At 32.5% G+C, this 26762-nt stretch overlaps 2 protein-coding genes across 7 annotated transcripts in view; one reads left to right on the top strand and one right to left on the bottom strand.

The window, feature by feature from the left end:
- The window catches only part of LOC141462152 (serine/threonine-protein phosphatase alpha-3 isoform-like), a 45903-nt gene extending 40105 nt beyond the window's left edge, over nucleotides 1–5798 (bottom strand). For 5 of the 6 annotated variants that reach the window (XR_012463129.1, XR_012463130.1, XR_012463136.1 and 2 more), the window contains exon 1: nucleotides 5530–5798. Coding sequence is in view for 2 of the 6 variants with exons in the window: in XM_074143801.1 (XP_073999902.1) it covers nucleotides 5530–5610 (81 nt within the window). In the remaining 4 variants the exon portion in view is untranslated. The remainder of the gene's footprint in view (nucleotides 1–5529) is intronic. The other variant, XM_074143784.1, reaches the window with a different exon arrangement.
- A 4733-nt stretch (nucleotides 5799–10531) lies between these two features.
- Nucleotides 10532–25377, top strand: LOC141448658 (uncharacterized). Its single transcript, XM_074117164.1, has 5 exons — nucleotides 10532–10807; nucleotides 12088–13255; nucleotides 18713–19806; nucleotides 22489–22494; nucleotides 22959–25377. Exons 2-5 carry the CDS (start codon nucleotides 12314–12316, stop codon nucleotides 25123–25125), a joined length of 4209 nt encoding a protein of 1402 aa, XP_073973265.1. The 5' UTR covers nucleotides 10532–10807; nucleotides 12088–12313; the 3' UTR covers nucleotides 25126–25377.
- Nucleotides 25378–26762: the final 1385 nt, after the last annotated feature.

The raw sequence follows: 26762 nt of genomic DNA, 5'->3' as shown, positions 1-26762 counted from the left end.
ACAAATAGAAACAGCAAGAGTACTTTTAAAAAGTTACATTTTTTTATCCAGAAATACACAGAGTACTAATTCACACACAAAAAAGTCCAATTAAGTCCACTAACTGCATGATTTACCGAGCTTGCTAAAATTATTCAGCGATCATATTGCACTATTTTGGTTCACTCAAAATCAACAGATAAAGCTGTATAAAGAAAAAATCTAATGCAAAAAAAAAATCTGTTAAATTTGAATACAGGATATTTGTGCTTAAAACAAACAAAATGTCGAACAAATATAACTAGTATTACTGAAAAAGAAGCCGATTTAACGAGAAACCGGCTGCATTGTTCTGCTCCCTTCATTCTATGATCATCCTCTTGTTTTAGTACTCTAACTGTGAAGCCAACAGCTCGAATCCTCTTGAGCGTTCCCTATGAATAGAGACTATGCTTTCTTGAAATTCATTCCTAACTTTTCACTCTCTGTATGCTTCTATCAGCTTGCACACCATGCATTCTATTATCTCCTCCTAGTTCTGTGCAAAATTGCCATCGGCAAATTAGCTTTGCAATCCCAAATTATACCTTTCGCAATTAATTGACACACCCATGTTTTTGATTTTGATTCGGTTAAATAAAATCTGCTAAAGGAAGAATCAGGATCACATCAATCAAGTAGGTAACATTGCGAAATGAATTATGTCAACGAAAAGAATAACTTCGAATTTCCGCTCACAATGATGAAATGCAAATAGGCTGTAAAGCCTTGCAACATGGAGAAGTCGCCATTTCTATGCCTTCCGACCTTTTTGCAATAATTCTGTACTTCGTAGCTAAGAATTACTTTTTCCCTGTTTCTGGTCTAGCGGATAACAACCACCTTTTTAGTACCACTAAAGACTCCATAGAAATCCCAGTGCTGCTTAACTACCCTGATGTTCCGAATACACGAAGACCCAGCCTGAAAAGTTCTCGTAATGGCCAACAGGTTCTCATCACAGTCTCCAAGCAGTCCCATAATATAATATTATTAATAATAATAATGTATTTGTTTAAACTTCAGTTTTAACAAATAGAATTAGGTCAGTAAAAAATCTTATACAAAATGATAATAACTAAGAAGACAGAATAAGAACGTAAAATTAAGACAACTTTGATTACGGAATTAAAACAAAATACAAGACTTTAATTACATAATTATAAAATTGAATAAACAAACAAAAGGCGTATATTGGAAACAAACAAAAATAGAAAAGAGAATTCTGAATAGAAGAAAATAAATATACAAAAATAAGCAAAAACGGAATACTTAAGATAAATCAAATAAAACAGATAACGGATGATAATTAATTTATAAGATTCCTTACGGGCATAGCATAGCTTTTAGCCTGTAATTCCCAGCCTATCCTTAAAAAGGATTCTGAGTAGACAACAGCTTTATAGGGCCGTCTAAATGAGTTACTAACTGCAAAGTTATACTATATTTTTTTGTTTGAAACCTTTTTGGTAGAGAAATAATAAATAATTTGGGAAATAATTCATTTTTATGAAGTTAGGTTTCGATTTAACTTTGTCAAGGAATGGAATTTTGTTAGTTCAAGGGTTGGAATAAAACAGAATGAGCTTGAAAAATGTAGACCTTAAAACAGAAATCATTGCCAAATTGTTAACTGCAAACTACTCCATTTACATTTATATTGCATTCAAGTACAGTCTTAAGAAAATTAGAAATCCATTATTCAGTAAGAGAATGTAGTACGAGAAAGAAACTCTTACTGTTGTAAGAAGAAGTAACCATTTTGTTTGCAGATATTACTTTAATTTTAAAACACTATAAATAGAAATAAGTTGAGAAATTCTGGTATTAGAGTTAGATCTAAAAATACAAGCAGTAAACTACAACATTAAAAATGTAAAAACAGATATTTTTTTTTTCTACTAGGACACAAATCGACTTTGACATAAAGTCGTAGAATTTATTTTTGTTTACAAATTTACTAGTTTTTCCTTCTCAATTTTACATCTCAATAAATTATTGATATAAATTAGAATAAAGAATTTATACAGAACAATGTTTCTTCTGGCCAGTTAGTTTTAATTCATTGCCAAGGCCAGTAACCATGTAAAATGATATTTTCAGATTTTCCATGTACTATTCCTTAATTTATATTGATATTTACATAAGTGTGTAAAATATATTGCTTATTTTCAAATTAATGACGTCACATGTTCCCTTCAATATTATGTAGGGTCTGTATGATAAAGGTTTGGGTTGAAACTTTCTCATGACCCTCTTCTACCGCAACTTAAAACTTCTTTAACTTTTGAAAACTTAAAACTTAGGATTGTTGCGAAAAAAATATCACTAAACTAATAACCAATTCTGAAAAATGGTACTTCCGGCAGTCCTATTTTCTTCAAGTTTCGAATTTTATATAAACATGCAAGAACTACGTATTTAAAAAAAAAAAAATCGGACTCGGGGGAGCTCTTTGTGATACTTAGAAGGGAAACTAAAACTCGAAAACGCACATTCGCAATATCTTCTGTTTTAAAAGATGAGAGAAAGTAGACACGGTCTAATGAAGGATGCGTCAGGTCTCACTAAAATATTCTCTGAGAAAACGTAAACCAAAGAAACAGATCGAAAAGACGTTGTGATCCGAGTCAAAATAAAACCTATGAGAGTCTAGCAGATAAGGAAAGAGCTAAAAGTGTTGGTTGCCCGGATCACTAATAGCCAAACAGAAATTAACTCTAAGCTCTAAGAGGATGTGTAACAGACGCATGGCATGTTCTAGCTATGGAATATTCCTTAATTTATAATGATACTCGTATTTACATAAGTGTGTAGAAAACATTGCTTATTTACAGCGATGAGAACGAAGCCAATATTGTCACTGGACCTAGGATGTCCAGGTCCTAAGATGAGAAATAATGCAGAAAAAGTCTAAAGCAGGATTCTCAACCTGGTTATCAGTTTCAGCTAAGTGGAGGGGCGCCGGAATGGGTAAAAATTCAGGAGGCGAGAATGGGTTAAATCGGTAACAAGCGGAATTTAGTGTTCTCTTTGGAAACTTAAAGTTAAAGCCACAGTTAGGTGCGAAGATAGAACTTTAGAATGGATTCTCTGAATGTTGAAGGTTTTCAGTTTGGCTCCTTAAGTCCAGCTCGGTCTCAGAAGTATTTTGTAAAGAGTTAGTTTGCTTTGTGTATTTATGGATGATCACCGTACCGTAATTTTTGAGATTTTTACCCCTCTAAAGATTTTCTTTGAACATGATTTGAATTTGACACAGTAGTATAACTAGTATAAATTTTGTTTGAAAATGCTTCCAAGAAAATGACTTTTTTGGGCACTTCTTGAAAGCAATGGCGGTAGCTTTTCCATTTCTGAGTAATATATTATGATCTTATCTCCTGTTTCATGCTAACGAGGTTTAAATATGTCGCTACAATTCCGAATTTGAATCAAATATAGCGTGAACGAAAGTAGGATCTCTTTCTTTTTCTTTGAGCGTTTTTTAATAATAATCTTTCAACATTTTGTCTGAGATTAAGACAAATTGCTTTTGTTTTTAAATTCTTCTCATTAATTTGAAACTTCTTAAAAGAAGTCAAGGCTGAAAAGCATCTCTTTAAAGCACTGGTTCCCAACCTTTTTTTCGCTCACCCCTAAAATGTATATTTTGCGGGTAAATATAACAAAAAACAAACATCAAACACATGGAGTATATAAGAAAGTATGCTTTAAAAAAAATAATAATTTCATTAAAATATGTGCAAGATAATAAAATCGAGATTCATACTTTCAAAACATTGCTAATAACTTTTTTGTTCCTGTTTATTGCCTACAAGTTTATCAAAACGTGGAACAATGTTACTTGTAGCAACAAGCAATTCTACCTGGGCATTCAAGCGATTCCTAGATTTTGTTTTAATTTACAAGAGAGTACTGAATCCTGACTCGCATAAGTATGTTGTTGCAAATGGAATTAGTACAGCCAAAGTAGTTTTGAACAGTCTAGCAAAAATGTCCAAAACCGAGCATCAATACTCTTCCAAAGTGCTTGTTTTAAATTGCATTTTTAGAGCACGATTAGAACGCAGTTCAGCAGATCTTCTTTCAGCTCTTTCTCATCTGGTGTTTTATTTTAGCTAAATCGAAAGAGTATGGATTCATAATTCATTCATCAGACTTTTCCAGTTTCCCTACGTAAAAATATAGACCAAATGACTTTGTCAGCACTTCTAAATTAGCTACGACTCCTTCACAAACACTGGGAATCAAACTTGACGATTCATTATTATTAACTATTTTTTTAAGTGATAAGAAATTTGAAAAATTGCCTTTTTTTCACTCGCCGGCTTCATAGAAATTGGTTGCCTTTGAATGCATTAAGCTTTTCACAGCAATTGATTATATTTATATTCTTACCTTGAAGCAATAAACTTAGCTCATTCATACGAGTGAATATGTCAGTCAAATACGCTAAGATTTGGGGTGAATTCTCGTGATTGCTATTCTTCAAGAAGATGAAAGTGACTTTTCTCCAGAAAATCTTAATCTTGAGAAATAAAAATATTATTTACCTGGACTTTTCTCGCACCCCTTGGAATATCGTCTCGTACCCCCAAGAGGTTTGGAAACCCCTGCTCAAAAGTATAGTTTCAGTACAGCGAAATCAAGAGACAGTAAAACTATGGAGTAGAAACTCACACGACTTTTGCCGAACTTCACATAATTAAACATTCTTGAAACAAGAATTTAAACTAAATAGATAGATCACGTCAACATTTACTCTTTCCTACAATCAAATTCTGTTGAAAGTAGCGTGATGGCATAGCTGTCTCAAAACTTTTTAGAAACAATTTTCATGACAAAAGAATAATGGTGGCACCGAAATCCTAATATCAAATTTTTTACCCATACCAATTTGTAAAAATTACTTTTCTTACTAAAATCTTCAAATGGATTTTTTTTAGAAAACTAAGAGAAAGTAAAAAATAAATGAAAATTTGAGAAACTATATAAGTTAACTTTAAAGAATTGTTCAGGAAAAAAGATGTTTAAAAAAAAAATTATTTTTCCTTTCCGAGCTTCAAAAAATAAATTACAGTAATTCACAATCGCAAAACTTTCTCTTACGGTTGATAGAGAAATTAAAAAATGTAAGCTAATTATACGTTTTATTAGCAATGACCAAGAAAGTCTCTTCGGGGAGCCACTTTGGTATTATTTATTTACTGTCAGGTATCATTGGTGCCCTTCAACAGAAATTTCTGGACTGGAGAGCCGAGTAATTGGACCTACAGTAAGATCTGTTATATCTGGCTGTTGCGGAGGAAAGCTACTAATTTAAATAACTGACAAATCACTAACCAGCTTAAGCAAATTCTGTGTTTTAAACGATCTTTTACAAACATTCGTTTCAAAACAATTTTTTGGTTCAAATTTTGTCTATAAAAAATAAATATTTCTAATGCAATTTTTGAATAATTTTAAATCAAAATAGAATTCATGAAATAAAATAATAATTTAACTGACTTGTTTTTCATGTTTCTTCTTGCCAATTTCCAAAAGATGTGTAATAACTTTGTCAACATCTAAAACTTGCTTCATTACCATTATTATTAGTTAGGCGTAATAAATAAAGATGACTTAGGGTTTAAAGCAATAATAAACTACTGAAATCGGTCTGTCGCAATTACCGCTACGAAACTGCGCAATCTAACACTTGCGAACAGTGCCATACGCAACTTTATACTGCCAGCACCTAGTGCCTTTTCCCAGAGCGCCAGCCGACTAAATTGTGGCGCTCCCCAACGGCAGCGCTAAAGTAAAACAAACATTGCTAGCACTAGCACGCTCCTTCGGTGTGGAACTCAACTGTCGATTGTGTGTAAACGTGAATATGAGAGTAATTTGTACAAATTTTATTTGTATCTTTTCTTAACCCTCTTTTTTCTAAGAGGTAAGTATTGTAATATTGCAGACTTTTTATTTAGGATTTTCACGCAAATCTCCTCTTTGAAGTCTCCAGAATTTATTTTATTTTTTATTTAAGATATTACCACTATCTGTGCGTGCGTGTGTACATACACAGAGCCATATATGTATATGTGTGTCAGCATAAATCAAAAACAAAAGAAGCGGCAGAAACTTGAAATTCTATATTTGGTTTAAGTGCTAACAATGGACCCGACACAGGGTCATCCAGAATGTTTTCTAGTAATGACTTATTCCCATCCACCCAAAAAAGACTGAAGTTATCAGTTCCTAGTCAGTTCCCTGGGTCTCAATGCAATACCTATTTAAGAATAAAAGCCGATCATGACCAACACCCTCCCTTAAAATCTGGCCAGTACCAAAACCTAAAACCTTCTTTTAGGAAACGAGGTTCCAAACAAAGAGCACGTTCTTTCGCGCCCCTTCCAATAAATTGGCTCTTTCATAACTTTCAATCTTCAAATAGCCTAGAAAAGTATAAAAATGACAGATGGGATGATCTCCTTTTTTCTATGGTATCTCCCTTTCAGATCACCAGCTATTGAAGCTATCTAGATCCAACAACCTCTTTATAGTATTCGCATTAATTACTTTGATATTTTGTTTTTGGGATATATCGTTTAGCACATATTCATACAGCGAGAAAGGGACATATTCTAAAAATATTTTTGAAACTCAGTATTCCTCGAAACGTTAATATCTGGAAATTACTCAAATCGAAAATTTGACGAAATCACAATACTTCCTTTTATCACCCTCTCCAAAAAAAAGCAACGGAAGATGAACGGCCTTGGAGCTGCCTCCCACATATCACCATCGATTATTTGCGCACAAGAAATGGTGTCAATGCAATACTTTATATTTGGCCCCTCCCAAGCTGCAGAGTTATCCACGTATGTGAAATTTTGTTTCTCATACATATAATGGTCTTGAAACAGTGACTATCTCGGCACTGTGCTTTATAATGGGCATTCTGTTTTAAGGGAGCAGTTTTTCATATTAGAAGCATTAACAACAAATTGGCCGCCTTAGTCTTGAAAGGCCGGTATGTGCATACACAGTAAAGCAGAGTCCAAAGCATATTGGTAACAGTAAGAACGCATTGATGGTATATCAGAATACAAACAGAACTATACCAAAAAATAATAAGAAAACATTTAAATTAGAATTACCACAATATACAGCTAGTAGCTCCTTTGCAGCACGTTAAAGCCTGTACAGAATCTATGAATGATTTAGATTTAAATAATTTAAATAGCTATGCGTACATTGTTATTGAAAATGACACCTACATACAATTCTTAAAAATTATTCCTGATGACTCTGCATGAATAGTTGTGAGATGCATGAACAAATGAACATATAACAAAACTAAAAGTGTGTTGCGAATTGTGGATCAAGGAACCGCTCTGTTTTGACTAATAAAAGAAAAACAAAGAAAACTTATTTTACAGTTCAATTCTCCTAATGTCCAGACATTGTTGTCTTTAAATTTTGGATACACATTATATAAATAAAATTCTATTATTTCAAACATTATCTATTAATCTTCATAAAGTGGAGTTCTTAGAGGGCTAAGTTAAGCTCTTCTATAAAGTGCTGTTTCAGTCTCGGAAGAATATCAGTACAATCTAAAGATATAGAGTAAACGTTTTAAAGTTTTCTAAACTTTGCTGGTCAGTCAATGAAGGGTTTTATCTGGGATAGTGAGGCATACTTTGCTTAAAACATTGTTCTGGGAATGTTCATTTTAGTGATGTTTTGGAAACTGTGACGTCTCGTTTCCTTCAACAAGATCATTTTATTATTGTGAATATTTTTGATATCGATTTCTGCATTTTTATTTATTTTTTTATTTTTAGTATGAACCCATTTATTGGAAAATTTCATTACATTGAAGTTGTTAAAATGCTCCCACCAGGTTATTTTAAATTATGAAATTGACGTCATAAAATGAACATAATTTTTCAAAAGTAGTAACTATTTTTAGCTTGCTGATGTCACCAACCTGTTTGCTCTAAAAATAATAAAGGCGAAAGAAGGAGTTTTTGTTAGAGGATTAATTAATTTTTTGATCAGTATGGGGTTGGGTGAATTTCTGATTAAAGTGTATTAAATGGTTCCTTTGCTTCAAAGAAGAAAATTTTATAAAATATCCCTCTTTTAAATTTATTGGATTACGTGGTAATTTAGGCAGAATATAGGATCTGTGTGTGAGTGTATGTCAAACAATCTTTGTGTGACGTCACTGTACTAAAACTTAAAAGATATTGTATTATAGAAAAGTTTCTAAAATTAGAACATTTGTACAAGTAACTATTTCCTCAGTATACAAGCCCAGTAGGATCTAAGTAAAAGTAACATCAAAGAGTGAAAAAAGAGGTGGTCCAATTTGGGTTGGAAAGTATTTAGGACGAGAAAGACTGTACAAAATCCTGTTATACCCTTTAAACACTTTTCTTTAGTAGACAGCCCTTACAAAATCCAAAGTGACTACCACAATTTCCGGAACTACGTTGATAAAGGGACTATATTTTAGAGTTAGATTTCTTTGTCTAGGTTGCTTGCTATCTAAATTTGGACCGAAGATAGGACCTTTTAGGCGGTTGATGGACAAACCCCTCAAGCATTAGGCAGTTTCTGCGTGACTCATTGACACAGTATATCCCTGCTTCTCCTAATGTCAAGACATACTTTGTAGGAGAAGCACATATAAATAAATGCAATTTAAAATTATTAGTTAGCAATACCAATTTCAAATAAGGTATACAATTTTAGCCAACTGTTTTCTTTAACCTAAGAAAAACCTTACATTCTAGTTTAAAATCACGATGCAGTGAATAATTTTACGTGATAGAACATCGGGTGTTGGTCTAGTGGTCATGAGCGTGGCTTTGTAAGTGGGACATTCTCACTTCGAATCCTGCGTATGGCTACTTTTTATTTGTTACCCCGTCCACGACACCTAATTGGTAGTTGGACGATAGTCCCTCCAGAAAGAATAGGCTTTACTTTAAATAATGCAATAATATAGCAAGATAGTATAGCAAGATTGCCTACAGTGTGTACTGTAAGTGCAATATACAACATACCAAAAAAAAAAGTAAAGAAACAACATACCAAAGAAAAAGAAAGAAGTAAAATAAACTGTCCGGTAGGACAGTTTTATAAGGGTTGATCGTCAAAAACTGCTTAGATTATAATCTAATGTAATCCGTGATGGTTGGCCAGACAGTCTACCAAGGCAATATAAATTTATATAGATTTATTGTTGTAGTAAACCTAATAATTTAAACCTAGTTAAAACAATCTAAAACTATTGACTTTGGGGTTTGGGGAGGAGCTTCTACGCAAAGCATGAGTTTTTTTGTCCAAAGACAAAAGGCAGCAAAAAGGGTGGAGAGGTGAGTGACTCGGAACAGTCACCATATCCTTACCCAATGCTAGTTACCGTCTAAATGGATCCTCAGTTCGGTCCAAATTTAGAAGCAAGCAATAAATTTAACTCGCCTTTATAAGACACAGTACCGCATATCTATAACTACAGACCAACTCTTGAAAAACACTTTTTCTTATCCAGGGAACTCTACGCTGAAAACTAAAAATATAAAATCTGCGACACAGTAATATCTTTTCTTAAAGTAAAAGTTATTTTATCTTCTAAAGAACTGAACTGAACAAATATATGTATATAATATATATCTTGTCTGTGCTACTGACATGACTGCCACTGTGCCATATATTTGTATTCATTGTCGTTACCAAACTATTTTTGCTTCATACCATCTGATCCGATAGAAACCGTTGACTACAAACGTGAGAATGGTATGTATAGAGAACGTTGTTTTTAAAACAATTAAAATTTAATTTGGGTGATTTTAAAAGAACAAGTGGGCATGTTAAATTTTAATAATTACAAAGTACTGAATATTCACTGAGAAATTGCCGAAAAGATGAAAATACATTACAATGTGAATGTTTTGGTCCGAATTGGCTTCAAGTGCCGATGTACTCGGGATTAAAGTATCTTAATTGTTTATCTTTAAGCTAAAAAATATCTGTTTTTATAAATATTAGCAAAATAACTACATCTTGTAAAAATTTGTGTACAATTAAATTTATATAGGTATTGTATTGGAATAATTAAATTTGCTTTCTCCAGGAAATAAGACTGTTTTTAAGAAAAAAAGATCTGAAGCACTAAATTATAAAACGACCTTTCAATCAGAATTGTTGAGAATCGAACTATAGTTCCTATAATTTTTCCAACCGCTAGTTAGGTAATGAACACCTCTAGTAGCAAGTGCATCGGTACTATCTATATTCTATTCAGTGTAACTGCTAATTAATTACACGAAGTGATGAAATACAAGTTATAGAATTAAAACAGTAGTATACATATATCGAAATTTACTTTGCCTTTGACAGAGTTCTAACAATGACAATTATGAAACGTTTTAATTAAAGCTCTGCTAGATATTGTAGGAATTTTGGTGATTTAGTTTGCAAGATTTACCCTAGAGATCAGGACATTCGGACAATTCATCTTTGTAGTGTAGATATGGAAGGTTACCTTCATCTGGTCGAGTGGGACACATTAGGTTGATAAATAAAAGTTTGTTACGTTAATGTTGGCACGGTGGCAGTTTTGTGTTGTATTGTACCATCTAGCGATTAAAAAAATTGCCTTAGACCTCGTTATTCGATTAAAAGTGTCATTTTGAAAAATCGTTATCAAAAGAAGATCCCATTTTATTTCGTTCTTGAAGGCTGGACTGTCAATTCTGGTCATTTGATAGGGATTACGTCTATTCAGGTAATTTTTGCCATTTCCTAGAGGTTTAGTTGCCGTTGATTTTATCTTCAGTTAAAGAAAACATTAAGCTCTTAGTTCCTTGCTAGGCTCGCTCGCTGGAGATCCCGGTTTCGGTACCAAGCATTACCATCTTTAAGAGGATTTTTTCTTGCGGGGAAGTTGCTGCTTCAGGTTTTTTGGTCATGCAAGCTTTATTTTTGAAGCTGGATAGTAAACTGAGGCGTCTGGCTTCAAATTCCATTGATATTAAAGATTTAGATTCCATGAGAGTTTCTTGTTGCTCTTCAACACATAGACCCATTGTGCGTATAGAGGCACTAATTAAAGCTGTAATGAAATCCTGTGTGTACGATTAGATCTAGGATAGGATAAGGAGAGTCTAAAGTTTAAACTTAGGTATGGTAGATAGATAAGTTTTTTCCTCTGCTCCAATCAAACTCATAGCTGCACAAGTTATTCACACTGTCAAAGAGCAGTGCTGTTTTTTCTACCTCTTCACAAAGTAACTCACCTAGACTATCCGTTGCTAAATCTACGATGCAGATGCAGTAATAATTAGAAACTTAAGAAGTCAATAAATTATAATGCTAATAACAGAAACTAATTAAATTTAATTAAAAGTAAGTCACAATTGTATCTAGATATTGGAATATTAAATAAATAATTCAAACACGTCCAAACTTGTTTAAGTTTAAAACTTTTCAATGAGCGCATTTAAAAATCTATTCAATGTATATTTTTTATTTTATCACCTAATAAAGTATGATAAATAATTTCGGCGCTAATGACCGAGATGTCGATGCGCCGATACAAAAAAAAAATAATAATTTCTCACTCTCCTCAGGTTTCTGGTCGCAGGGATGTAAAAATACTGATGTCGAAACCTAGGCCTTAGAAAGAATATGGTAGGTTTTGTGCTATTATTACAATGGGGATCGGCTTAAGAATCTTTTTTTGGTTACCATGTCTGTGATAAAAGCACTAATCTAATCATTTTGATACTTAGTGCCGGTTTGGTTTGGATTATTTCACAAAAATAAAGTAGATGCTATTTTTATTATTTAAGCAAGTTTGGCTTTTTATAATTTTTGTTAAAAAAAAAAATTATTTAGGCTACGAAAGAGATAAAGATACATTTACATAAAAATATTTAGTTCGGAGGGGTATTAACCCTAGTGACTCTAGTTGCCCACTAATCATTATCCGTAAGTCAGAACTTTTATAATCCTACTAGTAGGAAATTAACGTGAGAGTATTGAGAATATATTTTGTTGTTGCAGATTTGGTAATACTTGAAAAAACTGCTGCTAGAATGTCCTTAAATTAGAGGACCTCTCATAATATTGTATATTAAAATTGATAATATGGATCAGTAAGTAAATAATAAAAAATTAGGTGACAGAGCCTTCTTAAGTAAATTGGAAAGAAATGTTATGAACTCTTCAGGTAATTACGTTAATCTTATTGTAATAGTTTAATTTACAAGAAAGAAAAATTTGTAAAGTAATGGCATCAGTTGTCGATGTTTGGACACGTGAACAAGAAGACCAACAATATGATGGCGTTGATAGTAGCGATGATAGTGACTATGAAGCAATTCGTGTCGACAAACTGTACCAATGCAGTGAATGCAATTATAGCAGTAAATCATCCAGTTATATGAAACTACACAAGCTAATACACACAGAGATCAAACCATATAAGTGCAGTGAATGTAGTTATAGTTGTAAATCAACCAGTAATTTGAATAAACATAGAGCTACTCATTCAGCCGTTAGAGGTTTCGTTTGTTCACAATGCAATTACTCTTGTAAAAGATCCGAGTATCTAAAAAGACATATGTTGAAACATTCTACTGAAAGACCATACCAGTGTCACCAATGTAGTTACTGTGCTAAAGCCAAAGCTTTTTTACGGCACCACATGGCAGTCCATTCCGATAATAAGCCTTATAAATGTAGTGAATGTAATTTCGAATGTAGAACAACTGGAAATTTAAAGTTACATTCTATCTATTCGCATTCAGACGAAAAGCCACATAAATGTGGTGATTGTACTTATACATGTAAAACAGCTAAAGATTTGAAAGCACATGTGGTAACACATTCATTCGATCGGCCATTTAAATGTGCCGAATGCAATTATTCTTGTAAATTACGTAGGGATTTGCGATCGCATCAAAAAATACATTCAGGGGAGAAACCATACAAATGCAGTGAATGTGATTATAGAGGAACAGGGTCCGGAAATTTTTTAAGACACATGAGAACTCATACAGATGAAAAGCCATTCAAGTGTGATAAATGCCATTACCGTTCAAGACAGTCTTGTGAATTAAAAAGTCATTCGCTGATACATACAGGAGAGAAGCCGTTTCATTGTAGTGTATGCAATTACAGATGTAGAGTTTCTAAAAATTTAAAGAGACACATGAAGAGACATACGATAAATAAATAAGAAATTGTATTGAGAACTATAAGTGCTTTGTGATGAAATGTAGTTTTAGGAGTTCAAAGGCTTCTGATGTGAAGTCATTTGCTGATACGACATTCAGAAATTAAACCTAATCTATGGTGAAGTAATAGCCCAGCAATTAGTAGATCTAAAGCCTACACCATGAAAATACATTACTGTAATGTAACAGTGCTGGATGAAGAGATTTTCTCCGTGAGCTTCATAATTTAATTTGTAACATAAATCAGTACTTTTCACTTTTCTTCCTACTGCAGCCAACTCGCTAGAATTAATAGTTATTTTCTCCTTTTATGTTTAGGCTTTTATGATGAAAATAGTATTTTTTGCCCAATATTTCCTCTACTAAACTGTTGCGTAGGTAGGAACTGTAATAATAGCCGACATATATAGAGCTCTTAAATCAAATCCACTGAGACTTGAACGATTGTACGTCTCTGTCATATTTGTCCATGTGGGTGTCTGAAGAAAACGTGTTCTAAAGTTTGCCTGTGGGTTCGAAAACCCAAATAGTGGCAGATATCAACTTTTTGTGCAAGCCATGAGTGTATTATTGTTGGGCAGGAATGCCCGCAGACTCCAAGTTCCCTGAAAAGTGCCCAAACGAAAACTGTAATAGAAAAGTTTTTATACTATTGGGACTTATTTGTGAAATGTCAGTTTTTAGGAATAAATCAGACCGTATAAAATCTAACTTTAACGAAGTTCTTTATATCTATTATACTTTATACTTTGCGACGCACAGGCAAGTAGGTCAATCCTCTTGACCACTGGGCTTAAAAAGTATAATGTCAGTAAATTTATATAACAAAATATTTATTCCTTAGTCAATTTGTTATTTTACTTGTTTTATTTCTAATCATTGAAAACAAAGAAACTTAGATGTTCTAAAAAACTTAAAAATAAATTAAACTTTCTTAATCTTATTACAAAATATATATTCTTAGTTCTTCAAGAACTGTCCGATTCCTTTAGGAGTCACTTTTAGTATTTAGTATTTTTTTTTTTTTTTTTTTTTTTTTTTTTTTTTTTTTTTTTTTTTAATAAGTAAAAATTGAAATCTCTACTTGCAGCCACCAATGAAGCACCTCGAAAGATGTACTGCTTTTAAAACTTGCATATTTACGATTCATTCAATTAACGATTTACGAAAAAAAAAATACAGTATTAAAACTTAGATTTTATCAATAATTATTGAATTATGTGAGTAAATTTTTCCTAATTTATTTTTTTTTATGCATAATGTTTGTTTCTGGAGCAAAGAAAACGTGACTAGTATGAACTTGACTTTATATACACAAAATAAATTTTAATAAAAATTAACTTTATAATATGTATTGTTTTCATGTCATTTACCAACCCATATTTTGATGGAATCCGGTTATTCCGATCCAAGGCTCATTGTTTGTGGAGCGAACATTGTACTTTGGAAGAGGGGGTTAAACAGGTTGTTGTTAATCCCACGCCTCAAAAGTACGTTGGTGTTACGAAGATGAACCAAATTATGGAGACAAAGTGCATTATATTTTGAAGAATAAATTGGTAAATCTTAATTTTTAATCTTCATCTAAGTAAGTCTGACAAAATCACATACAATTATTACACCCTAGTACCTTTATTATTTAATTGAAGATCCAGGGGACCTTCAATGTACTAAAAAGCTCAAGCCTAAAGAATATAACTCCTACATCTGCGTAAACCTCTCACCAAGAAACTTTTCGTAGTTGATTTATAAGAACGTTAAAAATAGTTTTGATACTCATTAACCTTTAATATTCTGCGCCAGCCATTTGTTGGGTATTTTGTAAAACTGATAAATCGTTGAAATTTCTAAAACTACCTGAACTAACTGTTTTCTCAATAAATATTCTTCACCTTTGGAGGTCGAAAGAACCACAATATTTATCATAATTTCGAAAGGGTCATGGTCAAAAAAAGGTGGAATCTCGCTTGCTGGTTCGGATGTTTGACTCTAGAGATCACTATAATCTTTCCAGTAAATTTGGAAGGTTTCTGTTTAAGTAGGCTTACTCCTTCGTCCAAGTTCTGGGTTAAAATTATTCTCGTAATTAAATTACAGTTTTCGCTATCTTATTGTAATAGGTATTATTCATGTAGTATTTATTTATTTATTTAACTGTAATAACAGTAAAGTAGGACGGTTAATAAAGTGGGAGAAGCTGAAAGTAATGAGGAACTATCGTGTACAGGTAACTACATCACAATTAGGCTATACAAATTTTTTAAGTAAAATGAGTAGAGGAGGTTTACCTGGATATTTCGAATGGTAGTTAAACAATAATTATTAATTAGCCCAATTTTTTGGGAGTCATCCTAAATTTAAGAAATAATCGTAACCCATTGACACCTGTCGTAGGTGAAGTAACGGAGAATAGTGATGGAATCCAGTTTTGATGAATTTTATTATAAAATGCTTCATTTCTCAAATGTTTAAACTTTCATTTGATTGTTTTTTAAACTTCGGTCACATTCCATCCAAAACGATGTTGGGTTAAAAGAGAGGGTTTTCGGCATTGACCATGAATAGTTTTTCGGCCAAAAAAGTTAACGCCTATTTTTCAGGCGGAGGCTACCGATTAGGGTAAAAAGTTGCTCTACGTTAATTTAATCATTTGTTACCGGATTTTGACTTTAAAGAGTTCTATAAATTATAAATGTTAACGAGTTATGTGGTTATAATCAGTTAAAGAACTGGGACGTTATGGTCGTCGTGCGCATTGTGGGCGTTTCCCAGGATAGGTATCGGAGATCTGGCTGCCGAACCGGAAGGTCTCTCTACGCTACTTTACTTTTGAGTCGGACATTTAATTATTTACGTCTTGATGCCTAACAGAATGCGATTTTCTAAACAAAAATTACTCAACACTAAATGGCCTTTCACAGGTGCTTCACCTAACTGAATAAAAATATATTTTGAATGAAAATGGCCAGAATAGGGGTCATGACATCTAATAGATTCTTAAAAATGAAAATAACAGCAGTAAAATTATTCAATAAATTATTTCAATTGTTCTAAAATTTCCAAAAGTACAATGGGCTTTTGTGTTTGTAATATCATCTTCAAGGATTCAAAAGTAAGCTCCAACTATGAAAGGAATCAGTTCAAAAAGAGGGGAAAAAAATAAAAACCAATTTAAATAAAATACATAATCTTTGACAAAACTTTCAAACTGGTTGAAATTGCTATCCTAAAGTATGAATGAAATGTTGGAACTTGTTGATTTGTGTACTTTTTGTTGTTATATTAACCCTTATACTTTACTTTTTAAACTGAAAGTTTTTGTTAACATTTTGTTCCTTTTGAATGTATTTTATTTTCGGTTAGTTTGTTAGCAATATTTGCACAGCTAATGATGTGTAAATATTAGGATATCGGAAATAATTAGTCTAATTTACGAGGATTAGAATGTATTTATTAATACTCTGTGGTTCTAAAAACCCATATGCATATAAATTTACGTGACGTCAATATCACAGATCCCAAACCAATTTTTTGTTTGTAATGTTTCAAATAAAAGTAATAGGTTAATATTTATCAATAATTGTCATTCCAAAAGTAGAAATAATTGATAAAACTGTTTTCTATAAAATTCCAAAATCCTGAAAAATCTAATTCTAAAGTCACGCTTCCGGTTTACAGATTTTCTTTACCTTCATTATAACTGGATTATTAGGCGGCCAAACGGTAATTACATCTAGATTCTGTCCCCTAACAATTTCTCAAAAACAATTTTCTGTATTTGCTGGTAAATAGCAATTTGGTTTAGGAAAATCGCTAAAAGTTATGGGCAATCGCTAAAAAGGTACTAAGATGCCCAGTATGAGAAACATTATGGGAATTGGTGCCAAGTTATAGGGAAGATTGGCCCGGAACCTGTCTTGGGAATTACCAAGAATGCAGCTCGTGCGGCTCTCAGAGACTGGGGAAACGGCCTCTTACTTGCTGTTCGATTACGTTGCAATCAAGTGGTTGGGCTATGAAATCTTTGGATCTTTGAGACCAAAGGAGATAGTAGCGCAAAAATGTGATATTTGGGCACAATAAGCCTCTTTTGTCTGAAGTGCCGTGGGGTTTAGGACCCATTCCGCCATTGTAATCTAATCTCTGGGAAGAGGTAGAGGTTCAAAGAAAGTTATTGGAATATAAATTTTTTAAAAATTAGTAAGCAGATATGCACTGGTTCTTGAGCACAAAGGTACCTTCCCAACCACATCTTCTTTAATACCTAATCGGTTAAAATGCGCAGCACAAATTAAACTTGCGATTACAGTTCTTTTTATTAAAAGAATTAAGTAAAATGAAACGCTGCAATTACATTTTTTCCAATTAATTAAATTTCGATTACATTATTTTCCCTTAAGATTGGTAAGATAAGTAATGTGATTCTTACTGCTCTTAATTGTGTAAGAGAAATTAATCTGAAATTACAGCAAATTCCCTTGAGAGAAGTAAGAAAAATTAAACTGCGAATTCGGCACTATTGCAATGCTTTCTTTTAATAGGATCTTTTTCTCAGTCTTCATGGAAATTGGGGAAAAAAAGTCTTACCTTTTGTGACAGCCAGAAAAGTTTTCTGTCTTCTCGACACCGCAAAGCTCTTGGGGCAGAATGTGTGAAGACCAGTAACCGTTAGGAGGGTACTTGACAGCAGCAGATACTATGGTTGGAATTGTATGGCGCTTGCTAGCCCTAACGAACTACCTCTCCAGCTTTAAAATACTGTAGAGGCAAAGTGTTCTTTTGGATAAAATATAAAAATTGCAAACTTATTTGGGTACTTAAAATGGGTATCTTTCATAAATTGGTGACTGAATCCCTTATCGATGAAAGTTGCCTCTTATCGAATGAATTTTCAGTTTGTTTATATTATCTGGAAAATGTTCCCTCACTATATTCTTAACTTCATGTAAATAAGTAATTTTTATTTATACCCTTTTCCTAGGAAAATGCATTTTATTACAAAGCTGAGAGACAGTCAAGGTGGGGTTCCCTCTTTCAGCCAATTCTGCATATAATATGCGGCTCTGCTACAATGAAGAATAAAGTGAGTAGCTGAAATAAAGGGTTTGAATTGAATGTTTTGACCGCAATCGCCAATATTAAATAACTATTGTAATTAAGCTTAACTAGACTAGCAAAATTTATTTAGCAGTATGCAATTGTAAAACTACTAATGTCTAATTATGTGATTTTTGTTGCAGATTGATTTATTACTAGGAAGTACAGCTATATTATCTTGCATGCTATTTGTTAGCGGCAGAATCTATAGGAGAAGTCTAAAAGAATATCAAGGCAAAGAGATTGTAGATGAAATTAATGATTTGAAGGATTCAATTCTAAATAAAGAAAGACTACCAGTGTGAAAAAGAGCATAACGAAACAGTTGAATTTAAAGATTTTAATAATAAAAAAAAATCAATCGAAAAGAAATTTCAAAGATGATGCGAAGAGAATACAATGATGCTGAGGCACCTAAAATAGAGAACTATTTGGAAAACGATCTTAACAGCCATGGAGATGAAAATGTGCGAAAAATACAAACGTCGATAAGTCATGAGGACCATCCTTTCAAAGCAGAAGACAATTCAGAAGGCGATGTCAACCATCATGAAGAAAATGCGCTAGAAATTCAAAATATGTTGATAATTCCTGAGAACAAATCTTACAAATGCATTGAATGCAATTATAGCAGTAAATCATCCAGTTATATGAAACTACACAAGCTAATACATACAGGCGTTAAACCATATAAGTGTAGCGAGTGCAGTTATAGTTCTAATTCGTCCAGTAATTTAAATAAACACAAGGCAACTCATTCTGAAGTAAAAGCATACGAATGTTCTGAATGCAATTACTCTTGTAAAACAGCCGAATCTTTAAAAAAACATTCGCATTCTCATTCTGTTGAAAAGCCATTTGTATGTTGCATGTGCAATTATAGATGCACTTTATCCGCCTCTTTGAAAGTACATGTAAGAGCTCATCTAGGTGATAAAATTTATAAATGTAATGAATGCAGTTTTAGGAGTGTAACGTCTGGAAATTTAAACGTACATATGCGAACACATACGGGCAAGAGACCATTCAAATGTAGTATATGTAGTCACACTTCTAAGACATCAACTGATATAAAAAGACATGTGGCAACGCATAATAATGATAGACCGTATAAATGCAGTGAATGTAATTATAGTACTAAATTGTCAAAAGATTTGTATAGTCATCTAAAAGTGCATACAGGCGAAAAACCATTTAAATGCAAACATTGTGATTTCTCGAGTAGACTAAGTGGAAGTTTAATTAGACACATGAGAATTCATACTGGTGAAAAGCCGTTCAAATGTAGTTTGTGTAACTTCAGTACCAAACAGTCCTCTACTTTAAAAAGACATATAATGTATATACATACAGGCGAGAAACCATATAAATGTAGTGAATGCAACTACGAGTGTGTGACATCTTCATCTTTAAAAAGACACCTGAAACAACATTTGAGAAAAGCTTAGTTGTTAAGAAATCAAATGTCTGTAATGTAGAAAGTGGGTATTTGAACTGTTAGAAATCTCCTCTCTCGCTATTAACTTCAAGCACTACCTAGACACTCTCTTGTGATATCTATAACCTATCGAAAATTTTTTGTGTCGAAATTTTAGTTTTTGAGGCGTAAACACTGACTTTCAACTTCTCGGTTGACCCATCAATCTCACTTATTGACTGAGCCAACTGCAGAGTTACTGTTTTTATAAATTAAAACCTTCCGGTTTGAGTAATCCTGGTAGGAGTCAGCTCTTTTTTACATAAATGGTTGATTGATTATAAGTCACTTGTGACATCAACGCTTTTTTAATAATCCAAAATTTTAGATTCGCTGGTTGATCAAATTAGAGGAGAATTTCTTTACCTAATTACATCCCTGGCATTGAACAAGATGTGTCCCCTGTGTAATTTTCAAACACGTCATTATTTCTTTCAATTCCTGGTTGAATACTCTTTGTTACAGTTAGAAGAAGTTAAGTCTTCTAAAGAACTGCTCCATCAATCTTGTAGAGTTAGAGAGTGGGTCTTAGATTTCTCTCGTTACATGCACTATCTTTCTTGTTATTTAACTCATTTGATTTCTTTCTTTTGATCTTTTGATCCCCTCTTAAATATATGATGGTCATTATCTACTATCACCTACTCCCAAATATTTGCAAGGAAGTATTAATTCTGTAAAGTACTACTAAGTTAAGAATTTATAGATAAATCTTAAAAATCGTAAATTAATAAAGTATTATATAAGGTATTTAATAAAGGAGGGAGGAGAAATAGATCTGCAAAAATGGATGGATAACGAGATTGAAATATTACATAACGATAACATCTCGGATAAATGAATGCCCTCTTGCGTTTAATAAGCATTTCGGTGAAAGGGTAGAGAAGGCATAGGCTGGAATTCAATTTGGAATGGATAGATTTATGTAAATTTACATGAAAAAAATTTATGTCAGTAAATAAAGCATATAGTTTTATATGTGTAATGTTGTAAAGAAAACTAAAAATAGTTAGTTTGCAATAAGTAAACGCCAGAGAGAACTCATATTTTCTGTATGATAGTCTTTTAGGTATAGAAACGAACGTCTCAGCGTGATATCTCGTGCCTAAAGATACCTTTTATTTTTTTTATTACAAATTTGTATTCGTTCATTTTTGAAAGTGTTACTCTTTCGGAAGTTCGAGAAGGAATTTTTTACAAAAGAGCAACTTATTTAAATTGGTATCTGAAATAAAATATAATTATTAAAGATTTAAATTTGTATTGGAATTCCATGCTGCAAATTAAATAAATGAAATTCAAGTGTTTAGTATTTTTTTTTTTAACGTAATGTTTATTTAACTAATATGTTGCCAAATTAATATACTTTGCCTTCTTAGTAATAATTATTTTCACTTCTCATTTTTGTTTTTTACAGAAAAAAAACGGCAATGATTTACTGCATTTTTAGATTTTACTAGAACATTAAATCGTATTGTGCATTCAGGTACGTCCGTTTAATAAACTGGTTAGGTGTTTTCCGCTTACATATATCACTTTCTGCGTTCTTATTTCTTCAGAAGGTGCTTTCTTTGTCTTATTTATCTTTTTTCTTATTTAAATTTTATTTTTAAATCTGTATATGTTAATATAAATACGAGTTTCTGATCAATCCCAATTTGATACTTGAGTAAGGATCTAGACAGGGCGTCAATTGTGGTTGAGTATCTTAGATTGGAATGTGTGTATTGTTAATATGTAGGTGTGCTTATTAGAGCCCAGAATTCTAGTCCTTCAGCCAAGATTGTGAAGGAAACAATTTTTTTATGAAGAAGCATTTTTAGTGTTTTTCTTTTCTTTTTCTTTGGTCCATGGTTTTTAATAATTAAGTACAACTTTACGAATACTGCTCAAAATATAGATTATAATACAAATTTTAAGAAAAAAAAAATCTCAAATTTTAAGACATATTTCGCTAATTACCTAAAAAGGCTTTCTTTTTTCTTATTTATGGCGTCTCTCTCCTTGCTAAACTGGCCATAAAAAAGTAATAATAGTAATAATTAACTAATAAGTAATAATAAATATCTGCAAATAAAGGACAAAAAGCCACCACCTGATGAGTTTCATCTACCTCATATTTGTTACACACCTCACAAACATTCTGGCCACTAATTTTGAAGTATACATGGTCTACTGTGAATTTTGATAAGTGCCATTTGATCTCAGCTGAGCAAATAAGCGTTTATGACAAGACCTTTATTAAAAGTTCTATATTCATATGTCAATAAAGGAGAGCACATCAGATTTACAAAAATTATATGACCATACAAACGATGGAATGAATTTATTAAAGTTAGTAATTTTGAGTACCAGTTGAATTATTCTTACAATTTAGAAAAAAAATACAAAGTTGATCATCTAAAGCCTTAAACACTAAAGAAAATTGTTACATTATCATAAAAAAAAAAATTTAGCTACTTGTGTCCGCAATGAGATCTATTTGACGGAAAATAAAAAAATCACCTTAGTTAGTAATGTTCGCGCAAGAGATCGGGATGGTGGACTTTTCACGTTGGGAGGTTGCAATTGATGGCCTGCGTTGAATTATGAGTTGGTAGTGATTAATTGCCGAAGTTGTTAAATTAAATATAATTCACTGAATGTATATAGCGAAAGGTTTTACAATCGTAACTATCATTTTTGAGTTTTTTATATGTCTAGAAATGTGCATCATAAGAAAATAATTCGTCATTGATAAAGCTTTTTGGATTCCTGTATTACAGGTACTTGATGTTAATTCTGCAGTTTAAATGAAATGTTTTGTTTTATTGTTGCATAATTTTTAATAGATCTTAGCTATCTTCTGTTTGGTACCATGTAACTTGACGGATGTCTTTATATTGGGTAAGTTACATATCGTTAATTATATAAATTATACACCCAGCTTTTAAGACTTTTTGCAAAAAGACTTTTAAAGTTATAAAGATGCCATCGTCCAATATTGTACACTTTGTTGTAGATTTGAAACATGCGGAACCAAAATAGAGCACTACTTGTCCTTGGAACATAAAGCAATTTAAATACAAATAGTACTAGAAAGTGTGTACAACAATATCATTAGCAAGAACTACATAATGAATAAATATTGTAAAATTGAAAAGAGCATGCATATGGCTAGTAAATTTTAATGAGCCAAAAGCAGTGACTTTTAGATTGGGGAAAAAATCGCGGAAGATGCAGTTTGAAGACATTGCTAATAAATCTATATGTGGGACCCAGACAGAGGAACTTTTTAGGAACTGCGGTGAAGAGAAGACTGGGGAAGTGCTTACTGGCCACGCAAGTTCTGTCAAGCAGCCTTATAGTTGCACAAAATGCAATTACAGTACCAAATCATCAAATTTATTCAAAGTGCATATGCTATATCATTCAGACGGGAATATATTTAAATGCGAAGAATGCAGTGACAGGTTTAAATCACCTTCAGAATTGAATAAGCATTTGCAAATACATTCAAATGAGAAACCATTACCAAAAATAAGTACTGGCCTTACAAGTTCTGTCAGACAACCTTATAGTTGCATAAAATGCAATTATATTACTAAATCATCGAATCTCTTTAAAGTTCATATGGGGTATCATTCGGAAGGGAACATTTTTAAATGCGAAGAATGCCGTGACAGGTTTAAAACATCTTCTGACCTAAAAAAACATATTCAAAGACATTCAGAAGAAAAACCTTTACCACAAATTCATAATGGCAGCGCGAGTTCCGTCGGGCAGCTTCATCATTGCACAAAATGCAGTTACAGTACTAAATCATCGAATCTCTTCAAAAAGCGTATGACATATCATTCGGTAGAGAACATATATAAATATGAAGAGTGTTGTGGCAGGTTCAAATCACCTTCTAATTTAAAAAAACACAAACGAAGACATTCAGAAGAGAGACCATTTAAATGTGGTAAATACGATCATAGTTCAAAATCATCTTCCGATTTGAACAGACATGTAAAAACACATTCTGGAATTAAACCTTATAGATGTGCGGAATGCGATTACAGTTGTTTACGAAGACAAGTTTTTAAAATACATTTACGAAGACATTCTGGCGACAAGCCGTATAAATGTGAGAAATGCGATCTTAGTTGTATAACATTTGGAGAGTTGACAGTGCACAAGCAAGTACATTCAGGTGAAAAGCCATATAAATGTAGTATATGCAATTACAGTTGCCAATCAGAACTATTGAAAGTACATATGCATTCACACTCAGGCGAAAATCAATACAAATGTAGTAAATGCAGTTACACATATACGACGAGCGATGAGTTAAACCGCCATATGTTAAAACATTCAAATTTGAATACACATTTAAGCAAGAAGCGATATCAGTGTGAGGAATGTAATTACAGTTGTTTAAAATCAGATCAGTTAGCGGTACATTTGCGAAAACATACAAGCGAGAGGCCATACAAATGTACTGAATGCGATCACAGTTGTATAACTTCAGTACAGTTAAAAGAACATATGCGAAATCATTTGGATGTAAAACTATATAAATGTGAAGAATGCGAATACTATTGCTTAAATCAATCATCTCTAAAAGTACATATGCGAACACATACAGGCGAGAAACCATACAAATGTACGGAATGCAATTACAGTTGCATTCAATCAGGAAATTTAAGTCGGCATAAGCGAAAACACACAGGCGAAAGGCCATTTAAATGTGGGGTATGCAATCGCAATTTTGTAAGATCCGGGCAATTAGAAATACATATGCGAACACACACAGGAGAGAAGCCATACAAATGTAGTGAATGCACTTACAGTTCTACTACGAGCTGTAGTCTTAAAAACCACATTTTAAAACACACAAAAGAGAAGCGATATAAATGCGGAGAATGCGATTACAGTTGCATAAAATATGATAATTTTAAAGTACATATGCGCAAACATTCGGGCGAAAGACCGTATAAATGTGGGGAGTGCAAGAAGAGGTTTGTGACTTCTGGACATTTAACAGTACATATGAGGACACATTCAGGAGAGAAACCTTACAAATGCAAGAAGTGTAGTTACATTTGTAAACAGTCAGGACAGTTAAAAGTGCACATGCGAACACATACCGGCAAGAAGTCATATAAATGTAACAAATGTAAAAATGGTTACACTGCATTTAGGAATTTAAAAATACATATGCGAAAACACTTGGAGGGCAAGCCGTCGTACAAATGTAACGAATGTAGTTACAGTTGTACTTTACGAAGTATTTTAAAAGCACACATTTTAAACCATAGATAATAGCGGTAATTTTAAGAAATACTATTATCTTAATCAAGCATTAAAGAAACAAAAGAATAAGTAATGTCTTTTGAGTACATTCAAGTTATGGAATATCTAGTACTAGTGTTTTTCATTTTATTTTGAGGGAAATGACTTTTGATTAAAAAGTAGTTGATTAATGCATATTTAATTTATCTAAAACATTTGGTATTATAATTGTTACAGAATTTCTAAGTTACAGGAAAATAAAATATTTGCACTAACATGTAATTAAGTGAGTTTCCTTTACTTTTTTAACGTTTTATAAATTTTATTTATTTTCTTAACTACGTCAAAGGAGTATTGTGCACATTGTGTCACTGAGCTGGGAACAGCGGCATAACTGGCGCGATGGAGAAGCCAACCACTTGGTTAAGTTCGAAAGTCAATGGCCAGCAACGTTTTAAAAGTCTTATAGAATTTTAGAATAATATGAGTGCTCAGAGATGGTATGGTGGGAGTGTAAATTAAATAGGTACTTTATTTTAACTCTTTTCCAAATTACTCTTCTGATTTATCATTAATAACATATGCCCTTTGTTCTGAGTAGTCACATATACATGCATGTTAAAGTAGAAAAAGACAAAGTTAGAGTCAACTACTGTTTTAATTTGAATCACGGAGGATCTAAAACAATATTTCAGTCTTGAATTCGTCTTACCGAAATATTCGTGAGCACAAATAACGCATAGTTAATAAGTAGATTATTCAACAATAATTATTCAAATTGTAATTTAATTTAGACCCCCTAATTTTACTTATGTAAAATACTGGAATAATTAGCTGTCCTAAAAATATGCATATGTATCTTATTTATTTTATATTACATTACATAAAGTAATTTATTCATAACTTTTTTTTTATATCGATTGATTGATTTTATGGGTTTTGGGGGGAAATGAGGTCTCCGTACAATTTTCGCAGCAAAATCTGGAAGAACAGCAGTGCCGGAGGCAAAGTAGCAAATGAATTCCCATGTCAGGTCCTACTGTACTTCTTTTCCTTTACTTCTACTTATAGTTTCTAGAATAATATGTTTAAATTAGACTGCATTCAAATATGAGAAGTGTGTTTCTTTAACTTAACTTTTTTCCTCGAAAAAATTGTATTTTATGTGCTTTCTTCATTCTGAGAATATTCTTATCATCTGACAACATAGTATTTTAGGGGCATTTCTGTAAGTACTGATTTTTAGTGAAAGCACTTCTGTTCCTTTACTTTTCATGCGTGCATACGATACAAATAATTACAGAAGGTGAGGGATTAGCTCAGTGTTTAGAGCAAGAAACTTTCACGCGGAGATCTCGGGTTCGAGTCGAGATGCTACATTTTCACTTCCGAGGCTTGTTCATTTTGGAACATTATAAGTTAATTATATATAAATTAATTATTAATAAGTCACATTAATTTTTCGAAGTGAAATTTCTTTTCCTTCTAATGCTGTTCTAAGTTGGTTGGGATGTTAAGCATTTGTTCTAGATTGTTATATGGACGCAACTTTAAATCATATCTCATGTAATGAGAGGACTCAGTCTGATTGTTGGCATTGCACCAAAAAATGCTCCGGACGCCATAACCTTAAAAAAAAATCTTTTTCTGTTGCAGAGCTACAATTT

The sequence above is a fragment of the Rhodnius prolixus genome, unplaced genomic scaffold (assembly GCF_049639745.1).
Source record: "Rhodnius prolixus isolate KJV_2025 unplaced genomic scaffold, Rpr scaffold_1, whole genome shotgun sequence".
NCBI lineage: Eukaryota > Metazoa > Arthropoda > Insecta > Hemiptera > Reduviidae > Rhodnius > Rhodnius prolixus.
Note: the sequence above shows the minus strand (reverse complement) of the source record. Positions and strands in the feature narration are given on the sequence as shown.

Excerpts from the sequence above, each read along its gene's own strand:
- LOC141448658 (XM_074117164.1), top strand. The coding sequence starts at position 12,314 with ATGGCATCAGTTGTCGATGTTTGGACACGTGAACAAGAAGACCAACAA. Across the intron at positions 13,256-18,712 it reads ACATGAAGAGACATACGATA|AAAATCAATCGAAAAGAAAT; the intron begins AATAAATAAGAA and ends TAATAATAAAAA.